At 47.4% G+C, this 12,609-nt stretch overlaps 1 protein-coding gene across 1 annotated transcript; it reads right to left on the bottom strand.

Annotated features, from left to right (window-relative positions):
• Positions 1 to 3,952: 3,952 nt before the first annotated feature.
• Positions 3,953 to 11,775, bottom strand: LOC123141476 (two-component response regulator ORR27-like). Its single transcript, XM_044560602.1, has 4 exons — positions 11,590 to 11,775; positions 11,321 to 11,485; positions 11,074 to 11,238; positions 3,953 to 4,143 (listed from the first exon to the last, which is right to left on the bottom strand). Exons 1-4 carry the CDS (start codon positions 11,735 to 11,737, stop codon positions 4,106 to 4,108), a joined length of 516 nt encoding a protein of 171 aa, XP_044416537.1. The 5' UTR covers positions 11,738 to 11,775; the 3' UTR covers positions 3,953 to 4,105.
• Between the last annotated feature and the right edge of the window lie 834 nt (positions 11,776 to 12,609).

Raw genomic sequence — 12,609 nt, forward strand, 5'->3', positions numbered from 1 at the left:
TTTACAATCCGGCTAGGGACAATATATGTCACTTAAAGTACACAGTCACTTAGACTGACTAAATTCTTCTTCTATACCATCCAACAGGCTGTCTAGCCTACAATCCTGTTGGGAATACTTTGCGGCTAATTCTAGTTGGTCATACACCAAACTGACGGGGATCTCCTTCCCGTCAGGCCCCACAGGTCCGACCTCAGCCATGTGGTTAGGGTCAGCCTTGGTATACCGCGTCTTCACCATGGCCCAGGCTTCCCTCGCACCTTGTCGGCAGGCTGATATCTTCCATAATCGGAAGCGTCGTTGCGCTCCCTGGAGCTTCTCTACAAGTTCCCCCATGCCCCTTGGTAGGGAGACGGATGGCCACAAGGCTTGGGCAATGCCCTGCATCACCTGTCAAACTTGTTCGTGCAGTTGTGAGAGCTCTGGCAAAAGATCACCCGCGGACCCGGGCATCTCCTCCTCAGGATGACCCGTCAGCATACCTGCAGATATAAATTTGTAAGCCGGTCTCTTCGCCGAACTCTTTAAAAGTTCGTTCAAGCACTTACTGAAAATGCCGCGTCGAAGCCTCTTATTCTCCTTCATGGAGTCAGCAAGCTGGGCCCGAACATCCTTCAGTTCCACGCCCAGCTGGATATTGGCATCTTGGAGATTGTTTTTCTCCTGCCTAACCTTTTTAAGCACGCGCTCACCAGCCTTTAGCTGTCGTTGGGAATGTGGCTCGTTCCCTATCACGACCTCCGGATTCGCTCCGGAGTTATCTGCAGAATCTATTGTTAGATTTGCACGCATGCTGCATACTACTGGTACCTGTCATTCTTTACAATAGAGACAAGTGTTACCAGAGGGGGCCTTCTCGGACTCCTTCAGCGCGGCACCTGCGGCCCGTAGCTGGGCTTTGCACTCTTCCAGCTCTTGAGACAATTGGGTATTCTTCTCTGTAAGAACCTGCACAAATAATGATCCTTAAATCAGTTGTGTCAACTGTTTCAAGTCTCAGGGGCTACTGATATATATAATCGTCAGATTTTCTTACCCGTATATCATTTACATACTGATCCGTGGCTCTGGCAAGACCATTTTGAGCGGCACGGATGTACGCGTCTCCTGAGTTGAAGGCATCGAACGCCTCTTGGGAGAAACAAGCGTCACGGAGTACGGCCCGGCGACGCCTGTGATTCATGGCGCTCTCCACTTCGGAATTTGTAGCGGATAGTCTATCCGCATCCTCTGTAGGAGGAGCATCCGGCGTTCGCCCCATGTTAGCTTCCGCCTCTATGTCCGGCGCTGGAGCCCGACTGGTGGAGGGCGTGATCGGCAACCTCTCCGGATATAGTCCGGCGAGCGTTTTTTCTACTAGGAAATGTGGACGTTATTATATTTTAAAAGACGACAACCACGGAGTGAGGTTCTGTATCATACCTCTGCGACGGCGTCTCAGTCCTGACCGCCTTCCTTTTTAGCCTACCCGGCTTCGGTGCCCCTTGTTGGCGAGTCACTGCGGGTTCGGCATGGCGTCCCGAGGGCCTTCCCTGTAAGACACCATAGGTGTACGGTAGGTGAAGTGCAAAAAAGGGGATCCTTCTCGGAAGGTGGGACTCCGGTTTTACTTACATGCGATGCAGGGAGTAGCCCAGGATAGTCGGCTATAATGGCTACCATGGCATCATCGTAGCTCAATTGATAGAATGTCCTGTCGATCAGCTCCACAAATATGTACGGATCCTCTTCGAGTCCGGGATCGAGGGCCCGGTCAGGGTCCTCCGGTTGTGGAGGCGGGCTGTTGACCTCCCTTACAGCTTTTCGCAGTTCCTGCCACGAAACGGCAAGGTAAGTACTTATGACGAAGAATGCGGGAAGGCTGGGAGTAAAAAGTGACAGGTCACCCAGCTTGGAGGGTTGTACATGGAGAATCCATCCCGTGGCTTAATGCGGATGAACTCCTCTTCCTCCCCCTTGTATGAATCGGACAGGATTTTTGCTAGAGCAGCAACTGAGTCCGGTCCCTTACGCCCACAGCGGGTGGCATCATCTTGCCCGTTAAAGTGCCACATGGGGTGCCCTCGATATTGAAGTGGCTGTACCCCCCGCATTATACATATTGACATAACCTCGATTATTGTCAGTCCTGATTGAGCCAGCATTTTTATCCGGCCCATCAGGTAAAGGACTTCTCCGTTACCTTCCTCCTGAGGGCTCCAAGGGCGCTAGCTGCGGCGTTTCTTCAGGGGAGCGTTGTCGAACTCAGGGAGGCCCATCCGAATAGGGTCCGGAAGGGGGACGTCCTCCATATAAAACCACTCCGAAGGCCAGTCCTCGGATGTCTTCTTCGGAGTACCGGACAGGTATCCGGTCCCGGCGATGCGCCATATTTCGGCTCCGCCCACTTGGTACAGTGACCCCTCCTGTGTACGGGGTACGAGGCAGAATAGCCTCTTCCATAGCTCGAAATGACCTTCGCAGCCCAGAAACATTTCGCAAAGGGCGACATAGCCAGCAATGTGTAATATGGAGGCGGGAGTGAAATTATGCAGTTGGAGGCCATAGAACTCCAGGAGCCCACGGAGGAACGGATGAATTGGAAATCCAAGCCCTCTTAATAAGTAAGGGACGAGGCATACCCGCTCCCCAATGGATGGGCTGGGAAAGATCGCCGCTTGCTCCCCGCCATTATAGGTGGCGTACCCGGCTCGAACGGGGACCATATACGCTGGAGGGAGAAATCCCTGGGTCTGCAACTCTACTAATTAGCTGTGGGGGACGGAACACTTCTTCCAATTGCCGGGCTTAGGGCTACAGGAGCGAGAGGAGGAGCTTCGACGACCGGCCATGTTGGAATGGATTTTTTCCGAGCGCGCTCTGATGGATACTCGCTGTGGGAGAATGGTGTGATCTGGATCTGATAATCCCTGTCTCTTTAATAGACGATTTACCCACATGGCTAGGGTGGCAACTGTAAAAATGCCCCGACTTCTCGCATTCGCTCGACGCGTGGAGAATATCCATTATTAGGCGTGGAAGCCAAGGAGTGCAACATTTATGGGAAGCCGGACACTGCTCAAACAAGCATTCAGAATTTGGAGAAGAACCCGCCTTGCAATGCCGAAGACAATCTGCGCGCCGGACTCATCGCCATTGAAGCCTGGTTCGGGGGCTACTGAGGGAGTCCTGGATTAGGGGGTCCTCGGACAACCAGACTATATCCTTTGGCCGGACTGTTGGACTATGAAGATACAAGATTGAAGACTTCGACCCGTGTCCGGCTGGGACTCTCCTTGGCGTGGAAGGCAAGCTTGGCAATACGGATATCTAGATCTCCTCCCTTGTAACTGACTCTGTGTAACCCTAGCCCCCTCCGGTGTCTATATAAACCGGAGGGTTTAGTCCGTAGGACAACAACAATCGTACCATAGGCTAGCTTCTAGGGTTTAGCCTCTACGATCTCGTGGTAGATCAACTCTTGTAATACTCATATCATCAAGATCAATCAAGCAGGAAGTAGGGTATTACCTCCATCGAGAGGGCCCGAACCTGGGTAAACATTGTGTCCCCCGCCTCTTGTTACCATCCGCCTTAGACGCACAGTTCGGGACCCCCTACCCGGGATCCGCCGGTTTTGACACCGACACTTGTGGATGATGAATTTTCACCACCTTTAGTTTTTTCCATTTACTTGAGAGAAACATGGACTTGGTTAAGCACAAAGGTGTAAAAGCGTTGGAGGGTAATATCAGCGACAGACTTATTGTGTAATGGACTAGTTAGGAAATACTCTGAGCACTCATCAAGAATAATGACATAAAAATCATAACAAGGGAAAATACAATGGGAAAAACACAAATCATAGTATTTTTTGAAGGGGTAGTATTAAAAAAAGGGAAGAATCAATATGCAGGTAGGGATGTCGTCCAAATTGGCAAGAATCACAAACAAGAGTTTGCCGAATTTTTTATTACATGATGGAAGTAATTTTGTAGCTACTACAGAAACAGAAGCTTGCCCCGAGTGCCTAAGACTTCAATGCCAGAGGTCGCCAGAGCTGGTTGCAGAGCAAACAATGGTGCCACCTTTATTCATCGAGCGGAAGTCATAGATCTCTCCCGAGCTATTTGATCTCAGGGGGATTCTCATTGTTGCTAGGTCCTTCAAATAGAAACCATAGGGATCAAATTCAAATGAAAAATAAATATCACAAGGAAAATTATTAAATAAAAGTAAGTTCTTGATAATAGACGAGGAAACTAAAATTTGTTGAGATCAAAGGAATAATAAGAGTAGTGGATCCAATAGTTGTGATGGGGATCCTCAAACCATTTCCAACTATAATATTAAGGGGAGTGTGCATTAATCGGGAATAAGACTTGTCTCATCAATGTCCGAGGAGACTTCGTGGTCCATGAACCAATCGTCGATGCAGTTGGGCTAGTGAGACATTTCTTATTCGAGTTTTCATCATGTAGCATGCAACATTTTTTTAAGCCAGTATGATCTAAGTATACCTCGACGTAGGCTTGGGATGAAGTGCATGGATGAGGGTAGAACCAGCAGGAACGGGCAGCATCCAAGAACCACGCCACTGGCTTTAGTGGGAAGGTTGCCAACCATGGAGCGAATTTTACCGACCAAGGAAACTAGGGATGTCCATGTTGTACATGGCCCATGTGGTTGCGCAAGCCACGTTTATGACTTCTGATGCGCCTATGCTCCGAGGAGCTTCCACTGGGACAACCGTGATTCAAATGGTCATATATGGAGCACATTCATTGTCTCGCTACCTGCTACCATTCTCCTAGTTGTTGATTATGAGTGTCGCAGTGCCCTCGGCGTGCTTGTGCCAAAAATTTTGATTGCCTTAAGAAACAATGATCAGTGTGCCTAGACGAATGGGGGAAAGGGAAAATGTAGGTGGAGTATGGAGGCCATCACCTGATATATGTGGTGAGGCCGCAAATCATCACCAATGTGAGAGAGTTGTCGGTTACCAGTTTCTCATCGTTGGCGAGGGAGTGGACGAGTGCCCTGAGGCACCGGTAGTAGGTGGCAATGATCATGTCACCTTGAAATGTTGCCTAGAAATTGGTGCCACTATGGATCGTGCATTTGGTAAGCTTCACATCAAAGAACACGTGTAGGTGATACCACATCGTGTTGGCTACGTTCTCTGTTGACATGTACACATCGTATATCTCACTAGATATCGTTGCACAGAGCCACATGATGATGGTGAGATCTTCCTTGTGCCAATTGATCTCTCAAGATGCAAGATCATTCTCATGCTTGAGGTTAAGGCAGTCGAATTTGGTGTCCACGAGTTGAAAGAGATGCTTCCACTTGGTGTAGTTTTTGGTGGCCAATTTGAGTTTTAATGGTGATATTGGTCTGATGCATGCAGGGAGGAGAGAAGGAAGAGCTTCTTACACTGACATGGACAATCAGAAGGTTGCTGCTATTGGAGGACTTGACAGTGGACTTGGTGCCAGTGGGGGACGCAACAGAGTTCTCACTCATTGTGAAGGATTAGAAAGGAACTACTCTAATGCCAAGAAATTTTCTGGAAATCAATTTTTATTATATTTACGCTTCTGGGTCATGTATATATAGAAATCACATATTAATACAATAGTGAGCTCTACAACCTAATTAAGTACATAACGTTCGATGCGTTAGGCATGGGGGCATCCTAGAGTGTTGGAGCATAAGGTGGTGCTAATGTTGTGCATCTATTGAGATGAGTGCACACCACAAAAGATCGATGGCTCTAGGAGGTGATAATCCCACCTCTCATCCTTTGATGGAAAGAAAAACAAAGTATTTCCCAACATCTAGCATAAGTGTGTTAATTGGAACTGGAGATCTCAAGAGATTTGTCCCCTAAGACGTATGAGGGAGGGGTCTCGAGCGAGGATAACTTGCCAGACATTTGGCATAATTTTTCAAGGAGAACCCAATGATGAATGTTCCATGCCATGATCGTGACCTTTGTAAACTATTTTCTTTCAAGAAAAGAAAAACATCGCCAGTGCTAAGGAGCTGATGATCAAGGTAGAACACCACAAAGGCACCTAAGAGAAATGGGTTTGCGAACACAACACAAATATGCATCCAAGCAGTTGAAAACACACACTACCGTAATCAATAAATTTGTTGTCTGCTTAAACATTCTTTGCGGTCAACGTGCTGACGATAAACAAATTCGGAAAAGAGCTACTTTGTCATGAGCTTTTCCTCGGGTGGATGGAAAAGTCTTTGCCATTGGCCAAATTCCGTTTGTGTCGCCAGCCGAATAATAGCAGATGGCAAAGAAAAGAATCTTTGCCATCAGCCAAAATCCATCTTTGCTGTTAGCCTCAAATATCATAGACAGCAAAGAAATGGGTAAATATTAGAAAAAAAAACACAGGGGCGCTGCTCGTCCTCCTCTGTTGAGGCTGAAGAGAGATAGGGCCATTGCATCATGCTCCCCATGGGGAAGACGCCAGGCGGCACAGATAAGGCAAGGAGGCGGGGTGTTGGCGCCGGGTTTGAGGCAGTGCTAGGGAGGAGGTGCGGATTCAAGGTGCAAGTGCAAGGGAGAGCCCCGGGTCTTGTCGTTGGGGAGTTTTGCAGGCTGCGTGGTCAGACGGATCCATGTGCAGGCAACTTCGGTAGGATGACGATGAGTCACAGGTGATAGAGGGAGTTTCCGGGTGGTAGCAATGTCCTTTGAGGAGAGAGAGTGACAGATATCTGGGAGAGAGAGAGAAACACTGGAGAGAGGAAGAGCTGGGAGAACAAAGGGAAGGGAGGAGGAAGGTGAAGGAGACACGCGATGGGCAGCGGTGCTCCAGTGGCTTCGGTCACCGGCGTCGGCCTCCGGCGAGAAGAAGGCGGCCGTTTCGGGTCAGGAAAGGTCGACGAGAAGGAGGTCCTCGGGCGGCACTGGGAGGAAGGTCGTGTGGCGGCACGGTGCGAGGGCTGGGCAAGAGTTGGTGTAGCGACGCCGGGATGGAGGTGGTGCGACGGCGCAACATGGGGCGGGAGGTGGTGTAGCGACGCAGAGCGGGGCAAGAGGTGGTGCGGCGGCATGCATCAAGATGGAGGTGTGGCGACGGTGCGCTATGGGATAGGAGGTGGTGCAGCGGCGCGGGGAGGGAGGTGGGGCGATGGTGTGGGGCGGGAGGTGGTGCGGCGCCGGGAGAAGGAGAGAAAGAGAGAAGGGAGAGAGGTGCATGTGGGGTGGCATTGGGCAAGTACGTGCGTGCGTGGGGGTGGTGTGGTGCCACGTCATAAATCTGCATGATCAATCCGCGGGATGTGCTTTCTCTTTTTCGACGACCAAAAAAACTGACGGCAAAGTCTGTCTTTCCTGTCAGTCAAATAAGCACATACGGCTAAGTTTGTCTTTGCCACTAGTCAAATAAAAACATACGACAAAGTCTCTCTTTACCGCATGTCAAATAAAAACAGACAACAAAGTAAGCTCTTTGCCGTCATTTTTTCCCTATTTTGCCGTCAGCCCCGACAAAAAGCTGACAGAAAGAGCTCCACAGACGGCAAATTTCCAGATACCTGTAGTGACACACACACACACACACAACCCTGGTACAACTTGTCATCAAGTTATTAAGGAGACATGTATTTGATACTTCAACTCTAACTCATGGTGCACATGAGTGCACCGAAGAGAAATGAGGTGCGCCCCAAGATAGCGACGATAATGTGATCGTCCTCTGCCTTACGCAAAAGAATGAAAGACGTTGACCACGTGCTTGAGGGTCTTCAGTCAAAAAGATATGGTGCCATGAAGCCCCTGATCTTAGAAGTAGGCAACATCATCTGAAAGAAGGCCTCAGATGTCTTATTCATAGGGCGATGACTTTAACAAGCCATGAACACGACATCAAGATGGTGCTTCTTGCGCACGACATCTTCCGTGTGCTAGAGCGATGAAAATCCCAGTCACCGGCTTAGCATTGTCGATTTTGAGCTCACTCTAGCATTTGTGCTGGCTGCCAACTCTTGCACCACTTGCAGCTAACACGGGCGGTGTTTGGATTAAGGTCTAAGGACTAGAAAAGGGTAATAGTGCTATAAAATAGTTATATCCTGATTTTAGGGTATGAAGTTTTTAGCACAAGACAACAAGGACAACACAAGCATAAGTACTTAACAAGCATCTAGGTATAGAACATGATAGGATCTCAAGTGACCCCTAACCATTTAGGATGTGCTCACCAGCCAAGACTAACAAGCAAAGAAAAGTCACTTGATAAGAACTCCCAGAATGATCTTCAATCAAAAATTCCTCAAGAATCAAGGGGGTCACTCTCACAAGAATGGGAATTTCATGAAAGAGATGAACTAGAGATATAGGTATGCAAGAAAGGGGAGTTCCTGGCCTTGGAAGAATCGAAGAAGTGAACATGGAACCACCCAGAACTTCTTTTCTTAAGTGTGATGGAGTGGAGTGGCTTGAAGAGGTGGACTGAGTGAGTGAAATGACTAAGGGTGGAAAGGAATGGTTGCAACAATGGATGGTTATGATAGGCTATTTATGGATAAGTTCCAAAATATAGATGTTACTGCAAAAAATAAGTAACCATGCTTGGAAGGACTGGTAGTAGTTTATGGAACAACCAAGACAATTCAAATAAATTTGAATGGCCACAACAATGTTCAGGGACCAAATAAAGTAAACCACTTAGAAGTACCAATGAATGAATAAGTAGAGGTTTCGACTGAAAAAGATAACACATTTTCGGCAAAGGTAGAATGACTCAGAAAGTACCCTGTAAAATCAATTGCTTGGTAGTACCATAGTGAGGGAGTAGTTCTTAGAATAAGAATCTACATAAAAGAGCAGCTCGGAAGTTTCTGTTGAAAACGAAGCGAAATTACCGGACATATATTTTGCCCGACAGACAAATAAATCATGACAACTCAAAATTGTCGACTTGAAGTATTGTGGTCGAAAGCGACAGAGTACAGAAAATGCTTCAAAGTGGATTTCTCAGCAGTTCCAGAAAAAAATGAATAGCGGTTCTTAAGTATTGAAACTCGATATTTTCTCTGAGTATGAATACAAGGGGAATCTCCAGATGTGCCGGGGCTTAGAGAAACCCATACAAGGGGAATGGCTAGGAAGTGGATTTTAGAGGAGTGAGGTGTTTTGGCTCCTAGACTCAGATGAGCCCTTGAGTGAACAAAAAATAATTTAAAATACTAAATTAATTCAAAAAATTCTGATTTTTTTAGAGAAAGATGCCTGAGTGCGTAATGTACGTGCCAAATTTTAGAACATTTGGATGTCTGAGTAGCTCTCAGCAACAAGGACAAATTTCGGGTCTGTGAAAAAGTTTACTGCTTGTGTACTGTTCGAATCTGTTTTTTTTTGCTGAGAGCTACCCGGGTGTCCAAATGCATGGAAATTTGGCACGCACCTCACTCATTCCAATATCTTCCATGCAAAAAATTGGACTTTTTATTTTTCTAGTATTTTTTTAAAATTTACTGTTCACTAGGTGCAAATGAGCCTTGGCTCATGATTGGATATTCGACTTTGGAGGATTTTGTCTTATAATCTATTCTTTGGTTTTAAAACAAAGTACTTAGCTCTTGCCGCATTTCATAGTACGATTGTCCTACACTCAATGTGAACCTTGGATTCGGTAAACGCCTAGAAAAATAGATGTTAAGAGCTTGAAGAGGACAAAAACTAGAAAATTTGTTCATGGGGTCGTAAATGATACTTCACTTTTAGCCAAAGACTTGAATAGGAAAATTAGTCCTACTCCCCGAAAAAAACTCATTCAATACATTACTACATTAGTCATCTCAGTTTTGTCGTAAAACAACCAATTGGAATGTGTAGCCCGCCTCCAGTCAGCAAGCGGTGGTTTAGTGGGTTGCAGCAATGGGCAGCCCCTTGCGGCGCGGCGGCCCTAGGTTGCAGCAACACGACACCGCCCTTGAAGTAGCACGTGCCACGTGGATTAGCGGACGGTGGTGGTATGATAGCCTAGAGATGGAAGAGGTGATCGGGGCAAGTGAGATTTGGTAGGTGATGATGGAGTATAGCGCAAGGTAGGAGGGGTGAGTAGGGGGAGATGAATAGATAGGGATAAGGCAAGGGGGTCACTTCACATAAGGCCCACTGCTGCATGTGGTGAGCTGTCGAGACGGTCAACGCAAGCGCGCAATCAGCTGTCTGATTGGAATCGCACCTTCATTATACTACATCGACCGGGGCTAGTTTAATGTCCTACATTAATTTGGCCAAGCTCGATTGAAATCATTCCTTTAATGAAATATATTAATCATACCCAATGTAAAGCTTTGAAACAAACACAAAATTTAAAAACAGTCAACAAATAGCATGAACTCAAAAAGACCATGGACAATGGATCCATGCAAAGAATATCCCGTGCATAGTAGAATTGCTATTCTGATGACCATCCAAACTAAGGCCTGACAGGGTGAGAGAGGTTTTGGGTTCGGCCAGAGCTTCGCCAGGCCTGACAAGTGAATGGGCCGAGCTAGGCTCGGCACATTCCAGCTCAGCGGAAAAACACACGCTGCGGCCCAGTCAAACACTTGCATACAGTACTTCAGCACATACGCAACCTCGAGCCAGTTTCAGCACTGCTCTTTTATTTTTGAAAGGAAGGATGCCAATTTGGAGGCACATAGTCTTGCCAGACATACTTTTGGCCAGCGGCTAGAAGCCTGAGCACAGCGAGGACGACGGACGCCAGCAGGTAGCCAACGCCGACGCCGACGCCGAGCACGTCCATGCCCAGGCCTCGCCCGTGGTGGCCGATGCCGACGCCGAGGCGGCACTCCCACCTACGCATGCCTGCTTGCGGTCACGCCGACGCCTCGCTCGTTAAATTAAGACGGGCACTCGCAAACCTACCTAGCTAGTAAAATATACATGGAAATGCTTGCATGTTACAAGTGAAATCTTCAACAAGCACCCAGAAACTAATTAACAGAGTAGAAACGGACCATGTACGATGCAGCCACAACAAACAGCCAAATATGGTGGAGATAGTAAAGATGGTTGACCATCCATTAGAAACATATGTGACGCACCTTCTACCCCCTCGTCAGGGTCGTCCACTTCTAATCCCCTCTGCATGTCGACATGGATCCAGATATTGCGCACCTCCTGGTAGCACATAGGCTTTGCCATGAAGCAGCAGGCGCCTTCATTGATTGTCCTCATCACCATCTCCTTGGAATAGTCGGCGGAGAAAACTGCAAACACACATGCAGGATTGCCGTTACTAACCTCACAGTAACCACGCATGCATATGCGTGCGACATGTCGAATACTCACTGATGACCGGGTAACGATCCCGAACGCGCTTGAGGAGGTCGAAGCCATCGAATCCAGCTCCTCCTTCGCCACCGTGCACGACGGTCATGATGATGTCGAAGTGGAAGCCCTCTCCCTTCTCCTCCACCTCTTTCAGCGCTTCTCTCGGCGACGCTTTCGCTGTCACTGCATGACACAAACACGTATGTACAAGGTGATCCAGATCTCACAACAGGTAGAGGAGACATGCAAAACTGAGGCGAGCAGATCTAAGATGGCCGCCAAGGTACCTTTGTAGCCGCACCTCTCGAGGATTTGCGTCAAGTCCTCGAGGTCGTTCGGGTCGTCCTCCACCACGAGGACCCTCATCCCCGCGGGGAAATCCTGGGGCAAAGTGTCCTTGCTCACGCCAGAAGGGAAGGCGCTGTCGTTCTCCATAGCACGCACGCACCTAGCGCTCTTCAGAAGGTACTGCTGGTGATAGAAGAGAGTGGAGAAGGTCTGAAGATACAACTCAGATATATAAAGCCAGCCACAAGCCTCTTTTTTTCCTCACGAAACAGAGTGGAGTAATGCACTAAGATTTGCCATATATAACTTAATTAATGCAGTACACTAAAACTATATAACGTACTAGTAGTAGTAGCCTTTCCAATTAATAGAGTATATTAAAGACAGATGATTCAGATCGTACCATTAACAGTTGCTTAATTAATGTGGTGCATTAAAACTCAATATAATGTATTACAACTCTATATAATGTATTACAACTCTATATTAATACTTCATATAATGTATTACAACTCTATATAATGCATCAACCTTCCAAATTAATGTAGTATGTCAAAGGTAGAGGATTCCAATCATGTAATCGGACGCCTCGACTACTCAACACGTGTACCCCCACGGCCCCATGCGAAGCACTCCCCCTTGCCTTAACCTTTATATGTTTGTATTTGTTGACTCATCCCCTTCGCCAGTGTCTCCTACCTCGTGTTCATGCAGTCACAACCTCCCAAATCTTGCTCACACCACTCACCTCCTCCATCTCGAGGACAGCAGAACCACCACCGCACGCCAGTGTCTAGAGCTAATATGTGCATTCAAATCACGAACAAATTTCACGGTTCCGCTTCTCGCATCGAGATTTTCAAAATTAGTTCCCATGTTTAAAGGTTTGGATGGAATATTTTTCGGTGAAAATTATGCTCCAAAAAATGAACTAATATGTGCTTAGAAATTGTACTAACTTGTGCTCTCCAGTAAAACTAACTTGTGCTCCTACGGTGTGAAGCACAACCTTGCTCCCG

This window comes from Triticum aestivum, chromosome 6D (genome assembly GCF_018294505.1).
Source record: "Triticum aestivum cultivar Chinese Spring chromosome 6D, IWGSC CS RefSeq v2.1, whole genome shotgun sequence".
Taxonomy (NCBI): Eukaryota; Viridiplantae; Streptophyta; class Magnoliopsida; order Poales; family Poaceae; genus Triticum; species Triticum aestivum.

Excerpts from the sequence above, each read along its gene's own strand:
- LOC123141476 (XM_044560602.1), bottom strand. The coding sequence starts at position 11,737 with ATGGAGAACGACAGCGCCTTCCCTTCTGGCGTGAGCAAGGACACTTTG. Across the intron at positions 11,239-11,320 it reads GGATCGTTACCCGGTCATCA|TTTTCTCCGCCGACTATTCC; the intron begins GTGAGTATTCGA and ends GTGTGTTTGCAG. Across the intron at positions 4,144-11,073 it reads CCCTGACGAGGGGGTAGAAG|GACCTAGCAACAATGAGAAT; the intron begins GTGCGTCACATA and ends TTCTATTTGAAG.